General features: G+C 31.4%; 1 protein-coding gene across 1 annotated transcript in view; it reads right to left on the bottom strand.

The window, feature by feature from the left end:
• The window catches only part of LOC114328293 (histone-lysine N-methyltransferase eggless), a 91,146-nt gene that overhangs the window by 4,250 nt on the left and 64,483 nt on the right, over positions 1-22,413 (bottom strand). Inside the window, exons 14-15 of the mRNA XM_028277115.2 lie at positions 13,091-13,299; positions 9,023-9,174 (exon numbers count right to left, since the gene is read on the bottom strand). Of these exons, the coding sequence (XP_028132916.2) occupies positions 9,023-9,174; positions 13,091-13,299 (361 nt within the window). The remainder of the gene's footprint in view (positions 1-9,022; positions 9,175-13,090; positions 13,300-22,413) is intronic.

Here is a 22,413-nt window from a genome sequence, read left to right as displayed (position 1 = left end):
ACTGATTTCCTCACCTTCGATAGCTCCGGGATCCTAAACTCTCAGCAATTTGGTTTTACTACAGGTAAGTCTGCTGAACTGAGTTTGTTGACCTATGTTGATTTTCTGTCTGAAGCCTTGGAGGAGGGACTTCAAGTTGATTCAATTTATACTGACTTTTCCAAGGCCTTTGACAGAGTAAATCATGAACTCCTGATTCAAAAGCTTAGCTCCTATGGCATAAGTGGACCTTTGTTGCAGTGGTTACAGAGTTATTTAACCGAAAGATTTCAACAAGTTCGAGTAAACCACTTTTACTCACAAACCTTTCCAGTTAAGTCAGGTGTACCACAGGGGTCCCATTTGGGTCCATTACTCTTTAATATATTTATTAATGATATTACCAACTGTTTTCACGATTGTAACGCCTTGCTATTTGCTGATGACTTGAAGTGCTTTAAAGTTATAAAAAATCATTATGATGCTGCCATATTGCAATCAGAACTGAATAACCTCTCTGCATGGTGTTCACTTAACGGTATGAACCTTAATTCAATCAAATGTCATGTAATTAACTTTAACCGTACTCACCACCCAATATTATCAAACTACTACATTGATGGCCAATTGCTCAACACTGTTAATAGAATCAAGGACTTGGGGATTACACTGGAAAACTCTCTTTGTTTCAATACTCACATCATCAATGTCATTCAAACATCTATGAAAATGCTGGGTTTTGTAAAAAGAACAACTCGTGATTTTACAAACATATCCAGTATTAGAGTTCTTTACTTCTCTTTGGTCAGGTCTCACCTTGAGTATTGTTCTTCAGTGTGGTCCCCACACTACTTGGTCTACATTAGGAAACTTGAACAAGTCCAAAATAGTTTCTTCCGTTACATTGCTTTTAAGCTTCATACCTATCAAGATTACGCTGTATGGCAGCATCAACTGCAGGTCCCTTCTCTTGCAAGCAGGAGAAAACAAAGGGACCTTTTGCTATTATTCAAGATCTTAAATGGTATATGCAGTTGTTCTCAACTACTTAATAAGATCGCACTGTTTGTACCACCTCGCACCACTAGACAAGTCCGAACATTTTATGTACCATTCCACAGGTTTAATTATTCACTTTTTTCATTCGTACCCAGAGTCTTGAATTTAGCAAACTCCCTTTGCAATTTACAACTGTTCGACAACTCCATCAGTCGTTTTAAAAGAAATTTAGATGGGATCAATATTTGAGTGAAGCGTCTGTAATTTTTTTTTTTTTTTTTTTTTTTTTTTTTTTTTATTATCAGCATCAACCACTTTGGGTTATTAGCTGTACTGTCATTGATACATGGTTACTTAAATCTAATAGCATTTTGATTAGGTATTACATAAGTTCACATTTAGGAAACAATATAATAATTTACAAATTAAGAATGGGGTTTATAAAATGTTAACAGTGGTTATAGTTTGTTTAAAACATTAATGTCTTTCAAATAATTAAACAAATGCGTAAGCTTACAGTGTGATCCTAAGGCTGCTTTTATATTGAGAGGTATGGAGTGTTTTTGTCTTTCATTAAGATATTTAGGACACTCTATTAATATATGTGTTACATTGATGTCGCAATTACACAGGTCACAAATAGGGCGATTTGACTTGGAGATTAGGTAGCTGTGAGTAAGTCTGCTATGCCCTATGCGTAAATGATTTAGCTTCACAAACAGCTGGCGATTTAGGTCTATCTCACACCAAGGTTCAATTGAGGGCTTTATTGTGTGTAGAGATGATTGTGAAAGATTCCATTCGTTTTCCCATTTGTTTAACACTTTTTCTTTAAGGAATGGTTTGTAATCGGAAACAGGCACTAAGTTCACTAACACTGAAGACGCACTGTGTATTGCTTCTCTGGCATGGAAATCTGCTTTTTCGTTTCCTTGAAGTCCAATGTGTGATGGAACCCATATAAAGCTTACTTGCTGCATCGTGTTCTTCAGTAAATGTAATTGTTCTTTTATTAAAATACTTATAGGATTACTTGTATATAACTGTTCTATCGTATGTAATGCACTGAGAGAGTCGGTAATTATGACAGATTTTTGAATTTTTTGAGTACGAATGTGAATGAGGGCTTGCATAATTGAATATAGTTCTCCAGAGTAAATACTGCAAGTGGAAGATAATTTAAATTGTAATATATTGTTTGAATCTACAACTGCCGATCCCACACCATCAGCAGTCTTAGATGAATCTGTATAAATATAACAATGATCTGGGAAAGAAGCAAGTATGTTGAGAAAAGATTGATTAATTGTTGCATAAGGGGTATCAAGCTTATTGTATTTAGAAAGAGTTAGATCACATATTGCGGGAGGAAAGGTCCAGGGCGGAGGAGTTTGTAGTATCGGTTCGAAGATTTTAGTTTATTTCTGGAGCTGAATTTGTCGAACAATCACTATCTTGATAAGCGGGATCGTCTAGCATTTTTTCGATTTTGTTTATTAATTTAGTGCATTTGGTTTTCATGCTTTTTTCTGTAAAATATGGCTTAATTGTTGTTAACATGTAAATAAAATTGGGTATATCCGTTGTGTATGTTTGTAATAAACTAATGGGATCAGTCGAGCTAGTATAATTTTCAAAAAAGTCAAGTGTTTGTTCATATGTTAAGTTAAAATTATTTGACGTATCGTGAAATACTGTTTTTGTTGGCATCATTATTTCCTGAATTGATCTGGTAGATTCAGTTTGCTTTTTTTGTTTCTTTTTGGTTTGTGTTGGTACTTTAAATTCTTTATTTAATTCTTCAGTGGGAGATGGAGTAGTATTAATTTCCGAAATTGTTCTCTTATTGGTCGTTGACTGATCCTTAGATATACAATTAGTTTCCATAATTAATACGGGGGGCATTAAATTAGTATCTGTTTGTTGGTTAAGTGAAGGTTCGGCATTAGAATTACCGACTGGATGATTTGGTTCCATTTCTAGGGGTGATGGAATAGACTTGGGGGATTCTTGTGGTTGTTGTTGTATTGGTTGTTGTTGTATTGGTTGTTGTTGTTGTATTGGTTGTTGTTGTATTGGTTGTTGTTGCATTGGTTGTAGTTGTATTGGTTGTTGTTGTATTGGTTGTTGCGGTTGGTGTTGGATATGAGAGGAATCGTTTTGTTGATTATGATTTGAACAATTTGCTGCAATGTGACCTGTGTTCTTACAGATAAAACATGAAGGTTTATCTAAACTTAAATATATGCGATACGAAGTTTGATCATATGTCATTAAGAAAGAAGAGGGAAGGTCTATATCTGCAAGTGGTTGAATATAAGTTTGTCTTCTAAAACTGAGGACGTGTTGAAATTCTGGAAGTTGACTACCGATTCTAAGGAAGGTTAAAGGTGACATTAATTTAAGACCGAATTTGGTTAACTCATTCTCTATTAGAATATGTGGAAAAGAAGGGCAAACACCCGATAGTAACAGTCTTTCGTTTGGAGTTATCAATTTTCGTGCTTTTAGATTTTCGCCTTTAATTGTTATTTCTGCTGGACCGGACATAAATTTTTCCACCAGGGATTCGCTGGAGAGATAAATACATATTCTGTTATTTGATAGCCTTGATGAAAATAAAATATTCCGTGGATGAACAACTTCACCAAGTGCTATTAAGTACTCTTCTATTTTAGTATCAGGTAGCGAATTAAATAAAATTGCTTGCAGCTTTGAAGGAAATTGAATTGAAGAAGCATTGTTAAGCACAGTTGAATATGAGGTTTTGTTTTGAGGTTGTTGATGATCTTCAGTCATGATTGTTGACAAGTTAGTTAGGTCGGATCTGGTATCATTTGGTATACTCATTAGTAATTATGAACCAGTTTCAGAACCAGAACTAGTTCCGAGAACTGGCCTTTCGGCCGTCACTTAACCTTACAAACGGTATGCTTTGTAATGTTTTGAATAAATAAATAATAAAAACTCACTGGTTTATTCCGTAAGGTAACTGCACTATATACTATTACTTTTTGCTTATTTTCAAGTTTATTTGGATATAAACTACTTGAAAAAAGATGATTTTTTGGGACTGAAATGTAAACACAGTTTGTGTTACCATGTTCAGGACCGGACTCCCGTCTGTAATTTGTTAACTTGGTTTTGTAATTTGTTAACTTGGTTTTATGATATTATTTCATAGTACATATTTACTTCTAATATTATATTTATATTTCTGTATGTCTGTTTTTTATATTATATTATGTTATTGTTTTTTTTTCTGTACACTATGTATTTTTTTGTAGAATTGGGCTTGCCCGTAAAATAAATAAATAAATAAATAAATAAATCATTTTGTACTCTGCACCGAGTATAGTGTGAAACAAAATAAAAATACACTAAGCATCAAAATTAACGCACCACCAAAATGGGACATTTTTTTTTTATGTCTCGTATTTCCTAAACTTGTCCGATTTTAGTGATTTTTTAATATATTATAGCTTTGTTCTTCAAGAATATCGATGTAATAATATTGTTGCTAAACAGATAAGTGCCATTGTATACCGGGTGTAACAATGATAGTGTGTTTTTTCCTCAAAGTTTGGAACACCCTGTGGAATATTCTAGCGTATATAAAATATTAAAATTAAAACTCGACTGCAGCCTTAGGCTTTCTTAACATTTTCCTTTTTGATTCATTCGCTTATGTTGGATAATAAAAAAGTTGGGTACTTCTAGCCATATTATTCGTCAATACAGGGTGTTTTTAAATAAGTATGATAAACTTTAAGGGGTAATTCTGCATGAAAAAAAGAATGTGTGTGTACTTTGTACGCACGTAAGAAGTTATACTTCTATTATATGATTTAAACGAAATTAATATACTTTTTATTTATATTTTGTTTAAATATTAAACTAATTTATGCTTACTACTTCTCAAACATTTTTATTAGAACAATGCCAAAAATTAAAATAATAAAAGAATAAAACACACACAAACACATTAAACAAGCCACAAATGATGTCTGAACATTAATTGTCGAAATTTTTTTTAACTAAATACGTATTTTCTTAAAATACAATTATATAATAAATATACTTACAATCATAAAATGTATTAAAAAAAAAAAACAAAAAAGAAAGTTTCTGTTGGGACTCGAACCAGCGCTGATAAGAGCGGTTGGTATTGGAATTCATTCGCCTTCTCCGCTTAGCCATGGACACTATGTGTCATTATTTACGAAGATCGACTAACTAAACGGATTAAACTTGTGATATTTTGATATTTTGAAAATTGATCAAATTATTTTAATTTTGAATTGAAATGATTTAGAATTGAAAAAATACAACAAAACATAGAGTAAAAAAACAATATATTAGGTGAATATTGATAGAAATTTTGATGGTAATCAAATTATATAAATAAAAGTATTACATACTATGTATTTTGGCAGATCAAATAGGTAGGTTTATACCGATGATACATTAACAATTATTACGTACCTGTTGCTTTTAAAAACTATTTAAAAGTCACTACAATATTATAAACTTTTTTGTTTCTGTCCTCACAACAATAAAACTAATATATTATACATTTGTTTACCTTTACCTTTACCTCCAAACCACAGCTGCCATATCGGATAATTTTTGACATGTCATTTGAAAATCCAATCAGAACAAAGTTATAATGCGCATGCGCCGGGCTGATAGGTTTTAACATATAAAAAAATCACCCTCTATCGCCGGTAAAGAAGTATAACTTCAAAAATAATGACAGTTTGCTTTATAAACGTATGTCCGCAAATGCTTCGTTTTCGAGATAGGGGGTGTTCAAATTTTTCTTACCAACTGACGATTTATTCATTGCTCTAAAACCGGTTGAGATATGCAAATGAAATTTGGTAGGTTTTAAGATAGTTATTGTGCATTTTTTGACATACAATCAAGAATTTTATAGTCACCATTGAAGTGGATAAAAGATTCTTAATTGTATGCCAAAAAATGCGCAATAACTGCCTCTTAAAACCTGCCAAATTTAATTTGCATATCTCGACCGGTTTTAGAGCAATAAATAAATCGTCAGTTTGTAAGAAAAAATTCAACATTCCGTATCTCGGAAACGAAGCATTTGGGGACATATGTTTATAAAGCAAACAGTCATTATTATTTCATGCAGAATTATCCCTTAAAGTTTGTCGCTTTTATTTAGAAACACCCTGTATTGATGAAGAACGTTGTTAGTTGTTAAAGTACCTAACTTTTTTAGTATCCATCATAAGCGAATGAATCAAAAAGCAAAATGTTAAGAAAGCCTAAGGCTACAGTTGAGTTTTAAGAGGATGGGTACGTATTTTCGACTGCAATGCTATTCAAATGGGGATTCATTTTTTTCGAATCCTGAGAAAACTAATAAGTATTTTTGAAAAATTTAAACGCAGAATGAAAGATTACGTTATTAGTGAGGGCCGAAAGTCCCTGAGAACTTCTATAATGTTTATTTTAATAAGTTACAGAAGTGAAAAACTAAGAGAAAATTTCAGAGGATAAGAGGACTTTCAGCCCTCGGTAATAATTCAGTTAAAATTTTTTTAAAAGTATATTATAGTTTTTTCAGGATTCGAAAAAAATGGACACCATGTCCGTGGTAATATTTTCCAAATCTATCTTTGTCTTACAACTCACTCAGTCGAATATAATATTGTCAGTTAGACATTGACAATCAGTGACAATTTTAAATATTTGACATGGCATGGGGAATATTTTGAGTTGTTGATTAAATAATATTGATATACAGGGTGGTCCTTAAGTAATTGTACAAAAAGAAACAGTAGATTCTACATACATTCTAAAATATTACGATTTAACCCAACTTACTTTAATAAAATGTTGATATTAAGAAAGATACAGGGTGGTAAATTTAAACTTTTTTTTATTTATTATTGAATATTTCCTGACTTTTTTTGGGTCGAGAAAACTAAATTTCCTACCAAAAATTATGTATTGCCCAGAGGACGCCACATACGCCTTTCAGCACTCATTTATTACGTTCATTTTTTTTATCCCTCGCTCTGTGTAATTTTGACATTAAAATTTTTATTCTCCTATTAGTTTTACTTAAAAAAGGTATACTTCTTTCATCTCCCTAAACTCGACCGTTTTCGAGGTAAACGCATTTTAAATCTGCGATACACCATCATTTTTAGCATAATATCATTGTAGTTACACCCGAAAAATAACTTAAGACCATAAAATTATCCAAAAATGTATCGCAAATTTCTTCAAATGGAATTTGCGATGCAATGACAATTTGAGAACTGGCACAATTATTATGGTTTTAAGTTATTTTTCGGGTGTAACTACAATGATATTATGCTAAAAATGATGGTGTATCGCAGATTTAAAATGCGTTTATCTCGAAAACGGTTGAGTTTAGGGATATGAAAGAAGTATACCTTTTTTTAAGTAAAACTAATAGGAGAATAAAAATTTTAATGTCAAAATTATACAGACTGAGGGATAAAAAAATTGAACGTAATAAATGAGTGCTGAAAGGCGTATATATAATTTTTGGTAGAGAATTTAGTTTTCTCGACCCAAAAACCCCCACATACCAAATTTCATGTTGTTATCTCATACCTGTCAGGAAATATTCAATAATAAATAAAAAATAAGTTTAACTTTACCACCCTGTATCTTTCTTAATATCAATATTTTATTAAAGTAAGTTGGGTTAAATCGTAATATTTTAGAGTGTAGAATCTACTGTTTCTTTTTGTAAAATTACTTAAGGACCACCCTGTATAGTGTATTTGATAAATAATTGATTTAAGACGTGAACTTAACAAAAAGTTATTTATTGTGTATTATTTGTGGAAGATCCAAGCAGAGAATACATCAGGATAATATGTTCTGTGATCCAAGTATTTTGTTGTTAAAGATGTTCAAAATTGTAAGCGTTCCATAGTAACAATATATTATTAAAAAATCACTTTAACACTTTTCCTCTTTTCTCGATTGAGTATTAATTTTTGTTGTACATATAAATAATTATTACAATCACTGAATACGTAGTTAGTGAAAAAATTAACACATTTATTAACTGAATTAATAATTTGCAATTATACAAAAATAACAGTTATCCAAGAACATTCAAAAGCCATCTCTTTAAGTTAATGATGACATTTTCAAGTAGAATGACATTCTAGTAATGTTTACATATCCATACCAGTGTGAATTTTACTACACGTAATTTGCCGTGTAAAGACAGAAAAAGTAGGGATAGCCGTAAAATATTTGCAAATTATGTACCCATAGCCTTAATATCAATATTTTATATACGCTAGAATATTCCACAGGGTGTTCCAAACTTTGAGGAAAAAACACAGTATTATTGTTGCATCCGGTATACAATGACACTTATCTGTTTAGCAACAATATTATTACATCGATATTCTTGAAGAAAAAGCTGTAACATTAAAAAAATCACTAAAATCGGACAAAAGGTTAAGGAAATACCAGATATCAAAAATGTCCAATTTCTAAGGTAGTGCGTTAATTTTGATGCTTAGTGTAGATGACTTCGTTTTGATTCAATTCGTGTTTCTAGTTTTACCCGTTATCAAAGAGGCTTTGCAAGAAGACTGATAGCGGTTTATATGACAATATGATAGCAGTTTATATGGGTAAACTGTTTGATGCATTAGTGGAATAAATTTCTACCATCTTTAAGTTTACTTTAATCGTTATCGACTCTCACTTCATCTTCCCTCGTTAGAGATCGCTAAACGCATACGTTGGTACAATATTTAGATATATTTACCAACCAGTCGGTGCGTTTCGATTCAATTCTTCTTGCAAAGCCTCTTTGATAACGGGTGAACCTAGAAATACCTGTCAGGGGATGGAAAGGGACTCGAATTGAAAAAGACCTTACTGTATACATGTTAAATATAAGAGGTGATAACATCCATCCTTGTTGGACTCCTGGCTTTACAGTACATCCTACTGTACCATTTTTTTTAATTTAACTGAGTGATGTTAAAAGTTAATATAATGAACTTACATTCAAAAATCTTCCAATGTTTCCAGCGTTTTTTGCATCCATCACATAAACAGATTCGTCTTTTCCGTAGAGATCTCGGACAGAGGTGTAATTGGGTGCTTTGTCGTCCAAGTTACTCGCTTGTGGATTAAAACTTAATACTTCTCTTCCCTCTATAAAAAGTTTGTATCGATTACATAACAGCAAGGTACAGAAAGGTTTGTCTACATTAAGTTTGTATGAAAACTATTGTAAATTGTGCGGAGGGTAGTTTATATAAACCGTCTACTTGGTGGCTTAGAAATAATGGTAGAACAAGGGCTAAACCACAGACTAAAACCTAGTAAATTGAAAAGACTGTAAGACTTGTACACACTTCTAAGTAGGTCAAAACGGCAAACAAGTGTATGTTCTCAAAAAAATTTTTGATAGTGTGTAAAAAAAGTTTTATTATCAGCTAAGTACTTTCAACACATAACGTGCCATCATCAGAGCTTCCTAAAAGGACATTTAAGATATGATTTTTTTTATAAAAATAAGTGAAAAACTTACGTCCTCTTATAAAACCTTCATAGAAGAGCAATTACTAAACGACACAATAAAATACATGGATATTGGGCAAAAGCCACAGATATCGGGTATAACAACCCCTTAAAATGAATAAATCACATCTAAATTCTTTTATATATTAAAAAGACAACATGGCTGAGTCAAACCATTTTGAGCCCACGTGAACAGCTGAGGAAGACTGTCATTTATTAAAATGATAAAGAAGGAACCACAATTTTATGCGACCTCTATATTCGTAAATAATAATTAAAATTAATTAAAAATTAAAAATGACTAAAAAGCCATGTATAGGTTAAATGAATTTTATGTTAAGATACTAAATTTAACTTTAAAATTTAGTATTAGTAATTTTATTATTTAGTATTATTATTTAGTACTAGTAATTTTTTGAAAATGTATCTTTAAAATGTAGTATCTTAACGTAAAATTCATTTAACCTATACATGGCTTTTTAGTCATTTTCAATTTTTAATTCATTTTAATTATTATTTACGAATATAGAAGTCGCATAAGATAGTGGTTCCTTCTTTATCATTTTAATAAATGACAGTCTTCCTCAGCTGTTCTCGTGGGCTCAAAATGGTTTGACTCAGCCATGTTGTCTTTTTAATATATAAAAGAATTTAGATGTGAATTTATTCATTTTAAGGGGTTGTTATACCCGATATCTGTGGCTTTTGCCCAGTATCCATGTATTTTATTGTGTCGTTTAGCAATTGCTCTTCTATGAAGGTTTTATAAGAGGACGTAAGTTTTTCACTTATTTTTTATAAAAAAAAATCTTATCTTAAATGTCTTTTTAGGAAGCTCTGATGATGGCACGTTATGTGTTGAAAGTACTTAGCTGATAATAAAACTTTTTTTTACACACTATCAAAATTTTTTTTGAGAACATACACCTGTTTGCGGCTATTTTCTTGGGGCGAACAGGTATAATAGTGAAATGTTATACCTGCATTTACAAAGGTATTTACAAAGTTATAACCAGTTTTATATGAAAATCGTAACAAGTTCAACTCCCTGTATAAATAAAAATAAGCAAAACAGCAATGGTTTATTAATTGCCATATTTTTTTACGTATTGTCAAAATTTTCAAAAATGATTGATATTGCTAATTTTCTTTATATCAAATACAGGGTGAGTCAAAACGTAAGTACATTATTTTCTCAGTAATTTTAAATGGAACACCCTGTATTTTATATCACTATTGAAAAGTACCATTACCGTACTTTAATTTTTAGATAACATTCCCTATGTCTAAATTTATTAGTTTTCAAGATATTTTCATTTTTCAGAGCAAATTATTTTAGGTGTCTAAATTTATCTAAATTTTAAGTAAGCCATGACTGAATTGACAATTGACGACTGATTATCAATCCAGTAATCAATGTAGCAAATAAAGAAATAAAAATAATTTATTAGTAATACATTTTACAAAAAAAAACACAACCACAACATGCAAGATTTTTGAAACAATTAAAAACTATTTTTTTATGTAAATGTAACAAATAAAGAAAGAAAATTAGTAATAAATTTTATAAAAAAAAACACACAAACATAAAATACATTTTGTGAAGACAATTAAACACTACTTTTGTATGTAAATGTAACAATGTAACAAATAAAGAACGAAAAATAATTTATCAGTAATACATTTTGCAAAAAAACATGTTTGAAAATATTAGAAGCTACTTTTAATAAAATATTTTTAATATTTGATTACATAAGGTGTTTAAAATTACCTCCTAACACATTTATGCACGCCTAAAAACGATCATTGAATGAGCTACTTACTATACGAAGCATTTGTAAATTAACACATGGAAATACACTTTTTATTCTATTTTTCATATCATCCCTTGTTGTTGGAGGTATTTTATAAACTTCATTATTAACGTAACCCCAAAAAAATCAGTCCAGTTTATTAAATTCTGGTGATTTGGGTGGCCACGCTACTTGTCAATTGAAAAATGAAAATATCTCGAAAACTAATAAATTTAGACATAGGGAATGTTATCTAAAAATTAAAGTACGATAATGGTACTTTTCAATAGTGATATAAAATACAGGGTGTTCCATTTAAAATTACTGAGAAAATAATGTACTTACGTTTTGACTCACCCTGTATTTGATATAAAGAAAATTAGCAATATCAATCATTTTTGAAAATTTTGGCAATACGTAAAAACATATGGCATTAATAAACCATTGCTGTTTTGTTTATTTTTATTTATACAGGGAGTTGAACTTGTTACGATTTTCATATAAAATTGGTTATAACTTTGTAAATACCCTGTATAACATAAAAAACCTTTATATTTTTGTGATGGAGAAATTAACAGGATTTCGAATTTAAAATAAAATATAGGGTGTTCCATTAAAAAAAAAACATAAGTTTGGTCTGCCACTGTGTTATCGAACACCCTGTAACATTCTAACTAATTTTGTAATGTGAAGCTCAAAGGTGGCTAAAATTTTTGTTATTAACTTTTATTGCTATCTATTACTATAGCGGATCTATTGAGCTTTACCCTACTAATCAATCACCCTGTATTGGGACCGTGCAAGTTCAGAAAAGTGACACCTGGTTTCTACGCTCTGCACTTTTATTCGCACTTTTAATTATATTGGCCAATCATATGGTCCTGGTTGCTGGAAAATTGTCAAGGCCATAGTCCAAAAAAATAATAAGAAGAAAAAATAAGATTCAGGTTATGTTATTAAAACGTAAACAATAATTGTATGTAGTAAATAAAATTTGTTATTAAAATGCAGTAATGCAAGCAAAATACAATTAATTACATTTACCTTTATATAATAATTGCATATTATATCAATATTGTGGAGCAATATATGATTTTTCTTCTTCATTGACATTAGATATGAAATATACGTCAATTTGACAATTTCAATTGACAATGAATTATTTAAGAAAGTTACAATATTTCTTCGCTATTCTCGCACGATCGTTTCTCGTATCGCCTCTAAGTACTTGCACACCGCGAATAGGTACGTGACAGAATAGAAGTGAAGACATCAGACAAAACTGTGGTATACAGGGCATAAGAAGGTCGGTCAGTCAGAGATGAAGATATTGGAACAAACATATAAAGATAATGGAGGACAACAGACTCGTTAAAAGCGCAAAAACGAATAAACCAGTAGGTAAAAGAACACAGGGTAGACCACCAAAGCAATGACAATATCGGCAGAAGACATTCTGACGAAAAAACAGTAAGGCTGATATGGAAAGAAGTCCCAACTGGAAGAAGACCACGTGGAAGCCCTCGACTTCGGTGGCGAGCTAATATAGCATGAAATCTTAAAGCTATAATACGTGGATAATTGGATGGAGATTGCTCAAGACAGAAAGGAATGGAAGCATGTTGTCGAGTTGGCTAAAACCCACGAAGGGTTGAAATGTCATGGAGTAAGTAAGAAAACTGTGAATACGAGTAATACTATTGTTGCGTTGGAAAAGAATGAATTAGTCATATTTATTAAAGGTAAAAACTTACCATCTTCTTCGTCGCTTATGGTAACAGTTTCGATATTATCAGACAGTCCTTCGATTAATGCCTTCATTGATTGATTAGACTCTGAATTATTTTTATTTGATATTTCTTGTTTTATTTTCATCATTTCATTCCTTGAGTCTTCTTTTTTGCCTTTCACTTCGTTCTCTTCATCTTTAGCGTCATCTTTGTTTCTCTTTCTTAGACGCGTTCTACAATCAACATAGATAAAAACATTTTAATAGTTTGTAGTTGAAAAATTGTCACTAGTGATAAAGAAATAAACTTATTTTTAAAAGGTTTTAATATAGTGATAAATACGGTGAAAAGCAAATCCAGTGTAATAATAAATTATGTCAGTAAGGGTTGTTACAATTACATCTTAAACTGTATTTTATTTCATTATGTTAATTTAAGGCGTGAAACAAGGTGACTCTATCTCACTGACACTATTTAACCTGATATTGGAAGCAATAATAAGGAGGTCAAACTTAGCAAACAAAAGCATTATTACAGATCAACTTCAAATAATAGCATTATGCAGATGATTTAGTCATCATAGCAAAGACGAAGGTGGCACATAAAATCAATTGAAAAATTAGATAAGGAAGTAAAAAGAATAGGGCTAGAGATAAACCAGCACAAAACAAAATACATGACGATATGGAAGGACGACACAACAACTAAGAAATATCAAATAACACAGAACCATAAATTTGAGACTGTATCTACATTTAGCTACTTTGGAGTAACAATAGGAAAAAAAATAGGAGTAACAATAGGGATAAGAGAGAAGAGCGGAAAGAATTGTGAAAGGGAAAAACGTATGGAATGATACAATATATACAATACGAGAATCTAAGTAAGAGAATAAAGATGAACCTATATAAGACCTGTTGTTACATATGGGACCGAAACAAAGACGACTAACAAGAAAGAGTAAGATTAGAGAGAAAAGTAATTAGAACGCTACTGGGCTACAATTTTACAAGAGAGGGAGAAATAAAAAAGAAAGATAAATGCCAAAACTGAAGAAGAATTAAAGGAGAAAATATAGTCTTCTTTTTCTCGTTGTCCTTATGTCCTATAAGAGCGTCGGACGAGAAAATATAGTCAAATACATAAAATCTCTTTGCTTAGAATGGATAGGACATATACAGAGACGTCCATACTCATATGTTGAGAAGGAAAACTGACTGGACGCAACTATGACCCAGGTCTATAGGAAGATCTAGAAGAAAATGGCTGGATGATGTAGAAGATGTTTGAGCTAACAAAAATGTATATTAAAAACTGGAAAGGTCAGTGCAAGGATAGAAAGAAATGGAAAAGAGTCACCACAGCAGCAAAGACACACAGCAAGCTGTAAATGATATAGAGGAGTAATCCACCTCACCCAAGAATAGGATTTTGAACGCCATGACGTCAGCTATAATCCCTATAGGCCAATCAAGTTAGGTTTTTACTAGACATAACGGAAAAGACGAGGTTTGACAGTTGAAATGTGTAGTATGAGATATTACAAAAAAACTACCATCTTGGGATTCATCAATTTTTTAGTGGAACATTTTTAAATCAAAACGTCAAACTTAGTTTTTTGCTCATAACTTAAAAACTTGTTTATTTAGAAATTTGACGTCCACAGGTAACTTTTTCAGAAAAAAAAGATACATCGAATGAGATACGCTCAATGAAAATCGGTTAATAAACAAAAAAGTTATTGCAAAATGGATGACAAAATCACTGTTTTTGAATATTGTTAATAACAATTTTATTGTTTATTAAAATATGTTTTAATATACCTAGAATTGAGGGCATTATGGTGTTTGAATAGTGTGCAAAAAATGGTCCAGATCTGTTAAATAGTTTTCGCAAAATTGAATTTGTTTATAAAATTTTTTGAAAAACGAGCTAATTTCTGAGGCTGGTCCAGTTAATATGGCTGAATGTATCTCAATAATCCGGGACTTATTTCCTTCGTTAAGAAGTATACTAACAGCCTATGAAAAAAAAAAGTAAAAAAAATTACATATACGTACACAAAATTATTTGTTAATAAATAGCAGTTTTTAAGCTTATAAACAATTACAATAATTTCGTAGAAATTAGATCAAATTAAATGGCAATAAAAATACGGAAAGCTGGTTAAAATACACAACTTTTAAAATAAAAATTTAGGTCCTACGACCCTTGGGGTCTGAGATTGAGATGGCCCCTTTTTTTGAAAAAATCACTGTTACGTTAATTAACAACACTAAGAGCTGAAATTAACCAATCTTTTATAAGAAAAGTCAAAGTTTTTAACAAAGTTTTTAGCAAGAAAAAATGTTAAAATTTTTTTAAATAGGAGTGTTATAAACAAAGACTGTTTTGCGTTCCGACTAAAGTAAAAAATAGCAGGCGTAGTCGACTGACTGACTGATTTTTCAGTTTTAGCTCACTGTATTTTTGGTCGCTGTAAATATTTCCTTTTGAAAATTTTACTGTGTTATCTTTGAAGCATTTAGATAACAATGAGATTTGTCCAAAATTATTAAACACATTAAAAGAGAAGTTATTAATTTTTAAACATTTTGTCGTCAGATTACGTTAGTTTTATGTTTACTTAAAAAAGTTGAGTGACAAACTTTTTAGTTTATAATTTTAACTAACACAGAAATAAAATATAATTCATGAAGAAGTTTTTCAAAATAATTTAATTTAAAATATGCAATAGGAAAAATGTTATGTGACTTTATAGACGAGCGGCACACCCAAAAAAAAACTTATTTCTCGAGATACTGATACTAATTTTGGTCATACTTTATATTTTTGATGGTGCTGAAAACGAAAATTAGGGTTGTTTTGAATTTTACGTGGGGGAACATCAAAATCGCAACTTTACCCTAAAAATAAAAAAAATCACGTTTTTTGCGTTTAACTTGCTACAACTCTGTTCCATTGTAATATTTTTTTTCTGAAATTTTTATAGTATATATTTCTCAAAGTTATAAATTGTTTGAAGTAAAAGGTGCAGATTCTTGAATTGCAAAGTTTAATCGCAAAAGTTGAGTGACAAAATTTGAAATTTAGCTGTTTAATTAATTTTATGTTAAAATCTAGAGTACAGAGAACAAAATGTTTTATAATAAAAAAGTGGTGTAACTTTTAATTTTAAGAAAAACGTGATTTCATTTTTTTTATTTTTAGGGTAAAATTGCGATTTTGACAATGTTTCCCCATCTAAAATTCAAAATAAAACTCATTTTCGTTTTCAGCACCATCAAATTAGCCATTCACCACACCGTGGTTGATATCTCGAGAAATGAGCGTTTTTTTTGGGGGGGGGGAGCACCACTCGTCTATAAGGTCGCGTAACTTTTTTTCTGATGCATATTTTGACTTGAAATTTTCCAGAAAACTTCTTCAGGACCTATGTTTTAATGCTGCGTTGATTAAAATTATAAACTAAACAGTTTGTCACCCAACTTTTTAAGTAAACATAAAACTAATGAAAAAATTGTTTAAACAATTTTCCGGCCGCGGTAGCTATTGGTACCCTTTGGATTTGTTATAAGGAACTTTTTTTTGAGTAAGTTTGTGCAAAAAATACGAATCGGAATAATTTACCTAATGGGGTCTACGGTACAGGACTACACACGGATTCAAAATAGAGAAGAAAAAATGGCCTATACCTACCAATCGGGTTCTACTGTACAAGTTTACTATTTTTTTTTATCTATGGTACCACATAAAAATAATAACGTTTATCTTATTTTCATTGCAAAATTATCCAAAACAAAGCAGCTAATGGGATGTATAAACCTTTTTTTTTAAGTGGCCTTTTTGTTATTTTTTAAATTTATTTATTTAAAATATAATTTTACTAAATAAATGTGCAACATAATAATATTCATAAAATTTAAGTTTCTACCAAAATATATAAATATTATATTAAGCTTGAAATCCGGTATACTGTCAATGATAAAAATGGGCTGCAACAGTCTAGCGCTAGCTAATGGTAGTCCGCGAATTTATTCTCATTCGGCTACGCCCATTATTTTTTTTTTACTATAGTCGCAACGCAAAATATTCTTTGTTTATAACACTACTGTTTAAACAATTTTTAACATTTTTTCTTGCTAAAAACGTTGTTAAAAACTTTGACTTTTCTTATAAAAGATTGGTTAATTTGAGATCTTAGTGTTGTTAATTAACGTAACAGTGATTTTTTCAAAAAAAAGGGGCTATCTTAGACCCCAAGGGTCGTAGGACCTAAAATTTTTTTTTTAGAAGTTGTGTATTTTAACCAGCTTTCCATATTTTTATTGCTATTTAATTTGATCTAATTTCTACGAAATAATTGTAATTGTTTATAAGCTTAAAAACTGCTATTTATTAACAAATAATTTTGTGTACGTACATGTAATTTTTTTTACTTTTTTTTCATAGGCTGTTAGTATACATCTTAACGAAGGAAATGAGCCCCGGATTATTGAGATACATTCAGATATATTAACTGGACCAGCCTCAGAACTTAGCTCGTTTTTCAAAAAATTTTATAAACAAATTCAATTTTGAGAAAACTATTTAACAGATCTGGACCATTTTTTGCACACCATTCAAACACCATGATGCCCGCAAGTTTAGGTATATTTAAACATATTTTAATAAACAATAAAATTGTTATTAACAATATTCAAAAACAGTGATTTTGTCGTCCGTTTTGCAATAACTTTTTTGTTTATTAACCGATTTTCATTTAGCGTATCTCATTCGATGTATCTTTTTGTTCTAAAAAAGTTACCTGTGGACGTTAAATCTCTAAATAAACAAGTTTTTAAGTTATGAGCACAAAACTAAGTTTGACGTTTTGATTGTTTATTTAAAAATTGTTCCACTAAAAAATTGATGAATCCCAAGATGGTAGCCTTTTTGTAATATCTCATACTACACATTTCAACTGTCAAACCTCGTCTTTTCAATTATGTCGAAAAACGGCTTATTTTTTACTAACCTGATTGATCTACTAGGGATTGTAACGCTTAGTGAATTGATGAATGAATGTTAGTTTACTGATCTCTTATAAGAATAGGAGACTAAGATGGGCAGGACATCTAGCAAGACCACAGCAGAACAACCCTCCTAGAAGAATCCTTATGTCGCAATCTGTGGGAAGTAGAAATAGGGGTAGGCCAAAACTTAGATGGAAGGATGGTGTAGATGAGGATGGGAGAAAAATAGGCTCAGCAAATTGGCAACGGTTGGCAATGGATAGGACTGACAGGCGTAATAGACTTGGGAAGGTCGAGTCTCTTCATAGGGCTGTAGCACCATTGGTAATAATGTTAGTTTACTGACTTGTTTATATTATTGAACGGTCACCGACCACAAATAATATAAACAACAAACTCTTGTAGGTACTGGTTTTTACCTATTAATATCCAAAGAGTCGTGGCCTACCAATGTCAGTTTATGTTTATATTTGGATGGTGTTTTGCAACAACTGTTTAACCCACATTTGTTTACTTCACAGACTTTTGGCACGATATTAAGAGATTTTTCAACGACCACACGCCAGATGGATAAGTAAGAGAACCTAGATATTCGGTTTGCTTCTTCTTCGTAATTACCACCAGAGGTTGCTAAGCAGAGTTCTTCTAAGATAGCTAAAATATTATTCAACGACCGCATCTCCGATGCTACACTGAAGCTGACATACGAGGGTGGGTCAGTAAGTCCGCGTCTCTTTGAATTTTCGCACGCGGTATAATCCACATTGACTACCTTCAAAAGGGGGAAAATAATCAATGGTGAATATTATACCAACTTATTGGGTCGATTCAATGATGATTTGAAAAAAAAACGTTCACATTTGGCCAAGAAAAAAGTTCTTTTCCACTAGAATATGTAAGGGTACACACATGTGCAGTTTCCATGGCAAAAATTTATGAATTAGGCTACGAATTGCTCCCGCCCCATTCTCCAGATTTGGCCCCTAGTTACTACTTTTGTTCCCAGACATGAAGAAATGGCCCGGGGGAAAGAGATTAAGAGTTCAACAACGAAATCATCTCACAAACAAAAAATGACGATTTAGAATTTTGATGACCTCGACAGATCATATTTTTCGGAAAGGATAAAAAAATTGGAGAAACGTTGGACTAAATGGAGAGAACTCAAAGGAGGCTATGTTGAAACATAAAATAACTTTTCTAATAAAAAAAAACCTGTGTTTCATTCAAAAAGTCTTGGACTTTTTGACCCGTCCTCGTAACCTGAGATATAGAGCCTTTATTTTTATATTCATCACCAGCAATAGGGAACTTGCATAAATTTTTAAATTCGAAAAAAATGTTATAAATCACAACAGAACATAATTTAAAACATGTATCAAAGATAAAAAAGTTTTGTTTGTCTTTCGTTTGGCCCCTAAAGACGATTAAAAATTCAAATTAAAACAGGTGGTCCAAAACGCATAGTGACGTCATATAGTTGTGCATGTACATTCTGCACCAACAAAGTAAACAAAATTGTATATAATTTTAAATTAGACATTATAAACGTCAGTAGAAAATACAGTAATGTAACGTCACAAGCGTTTTTGATCGTTTGAACTATTTTACATTGGCTAAGGGTTCTTCTAAACCAAGGCCAGAAAACAGAAAAAAATATATAGATTTTAAATTATCTTCTAAGTTATTATGAGGTTTTACCGCGTGAAAGTTTGGAAATATTATTTTTAAAGGAAACTGAATAATATTACGTAATAAAAAAATGTGTAAGTTCCCTCATAGGTTTGGCATTCGTTTTGACACTGACACTAAGTTTTATAAATATATTTGATAATTTCTATTTCTGATATATTTGAGTGTTTTTAAGTATTTTTATTGGGGTTTTGAATGCTTGTACTTGTACAGAATGTCACTAAACAATACTTATAAAGTTTTTCTTTATTTTCCATATTAATCTTTCTCTTTTTTTCCTTCAAAAACTGTAAACTCCAATCCCAACAAACTGGTATATTTTTTATATTATTACAATGACATACGATAAAAAATGTCATTACAATATAAATATTTTCCCATATTTCGCGACGATGCTGTGGCCAAATACCCAAGTAGGTGGAGGCCAATAAACTAAAGAAGAAGAAGAAGAATATACTTACATATAACCCTCCCACATCACTGATATAACCATATAAAAAACTAATGTAAAACTATATGACGTCACGGGCCGTTTGAACTACTTTAAAATAAAGAAGTCTTTAAATTTGTATTTCTAAGTTATTATGAGTTTTTGAAGCGGGAAATTTTGCAAATCTCATTTTTATACAAAGCTGAACATTATTATGTAATAAAAAAAATGTGCAAGTTCCCCATTGATTCGCCCTACTTCTTATACAGGGTGTCTAGAAACTCTCGTGCCAAACGGAAACAGTAGTTAGTGGATGCAATACTACATCGATTTAACCTATATTACCTTAATCAAAATCCTAGTAGTAGTAGGCGAAGCAACGACGCACTAAAAAGCCCAAAACCTAGGAATTTTGTGCAGTAAGATGAATCGTCATGCAACTTTTTGCATTCGATTCGAGAGAGTGTCAGGCAATTTTGTGAACTAAATTGATCTTCGGCAAAAAATTTTGTGCATGAGAAAATGCATTTTCAAAGTGAAAATGAAAAATTTAGAACTCAAGAAATATTGATGGAAATGAGTTCAATATTTATATTTGGGGGTTTTGGAGGTCAGTGAACACAAATTTCATGACAGCGATGGTCTCTGAGGTACCTGGTGCCCAGGGTGGAGCTCGTCGCCTGGGCCGATCAAATAATTCGCGGGACGATCGAATAATTCGCGAAATGAAGATTTGATCGAAAACTGAAAAATACTCGTTCAATATTTTTCAAGAATCTATCGAATGACACTAAAGACGACCCCCCACTCCACCCCCTGGAGGTGGGGTGGGGGTAACTTTAAAATCTTAAATGGAAACCCCCATTTGTTATTACAGATTTGGATTGTTTATGTAATAATAAGCAACTTTTATTCAAGACATTTTTTCGAATTGCGGATAGATGGAGCTATAATCGGAAAAAACGATTTATCGTGATACCATAGGTAAATTATAGAAACGGTTTAATATCTCGAGAATTACACTTATAAATGAAAGACCAAAAAATACGTATTTAATATTTTTTCAAGAACCTAGCGAATAACATCAAACACGATCCTCCACTCCAACCCCTGGAGGTCGGGTGGGGGGTATCTTGTAAATCTTAAATAGGAATCCCCATATTTTATTGCAGATTTGGATTCAACGTGAAAAAATAAATAACATTTAATCGAAACTTTTTTTGGAATTGTTGATAGATGGCGCTAATAAATAGTTTTTTTTCTGATTATAGCGCCGTCTGTCTATCCATAATTCGAAAAAATGTATCGAATAAAAGTTGCTTATTTTTAAGTAAGGAATCCAAATCTGCAATAAAAAATCGGGGCTCCTATTTAATATTTTAAAGTTAGCCCCCACCCCACCTTTAGGAGGTGGAGTGGAGGGTCGTGTTTTATGTTATTCGATAGGTTCTTAAAAAATATTAAACACGTATTTTTTGGTTTTTTGAGATATTAGACCGTTTCTATAATTTACCTATGGTATCACAAAAAAATCGTTTTTTCCGATTATAACGCCATCTATACACAATTCGAAAAAATGTCTCGAATAAGAGTTGCTTACTTTTACGTAAACAATCCAAATCTGCAATAACAAATGGGGTTTATATTTAAGATTTTAAAGTTACCCCCACTCCACCTTCAGGGGGTGGAGTGGGGGGTCATGTATAGTGTCATTCGATAGATTTTTGAAAAATATTGAACACGTTTTTTTCAATTTTTCGATCCAATCTTCATTTCGCGAATTATTCAATCGTCCCACGAATTATTCGGTCGTCCTCTCGGCGAGTTCCACCCTGAGACCATCGCCGTCATGAAATTCGTGTTCAGTGACATCAAAAACCTCCAAGTATAAAAATTGAACTCATTTGCGTCAATATTTCGTGAGTCCTAATTTTTTAATTTTCTTTAAAGATGCAATTTCTCATGCACAAAAATTTTTGCCGGAGATCAATTTAGTTCACAACATTGCCTAACACTCTCTCAAATCGAATGCAAAAAGTTTCATGACGATTCATCTTACTGCACAAAATTCCTGGGTTTAATGCTTCGTTGCCTCCTCTATAGAAACCTTTGAAGACTTACTTTTTAACATTAAGACTTACTTCAACTAATGAAGGAAAGACTATCGTGGCTAAGAAACATCCGACAATGGACAGGGCTAAATTTTGAAC

This window comes from Diabrotica virgifera, chromosome 3 (assembly GCF_917563875.1).
Source record: "Diabrotica virgifera virgifera chromosome 3, PGI_DIABVI_V3a".
Lineage (NCBI taxonomy): Eukaryota > Metazoa > Arthropoda > Insecta > Coleoptera > Chrysomelidae > Diabrotica > Diabrotica virgifera.
Note: the sequence above shows the minus strand (reverse complement) of the source record. Positions and strands in the feature narration are given on the sequence as shown.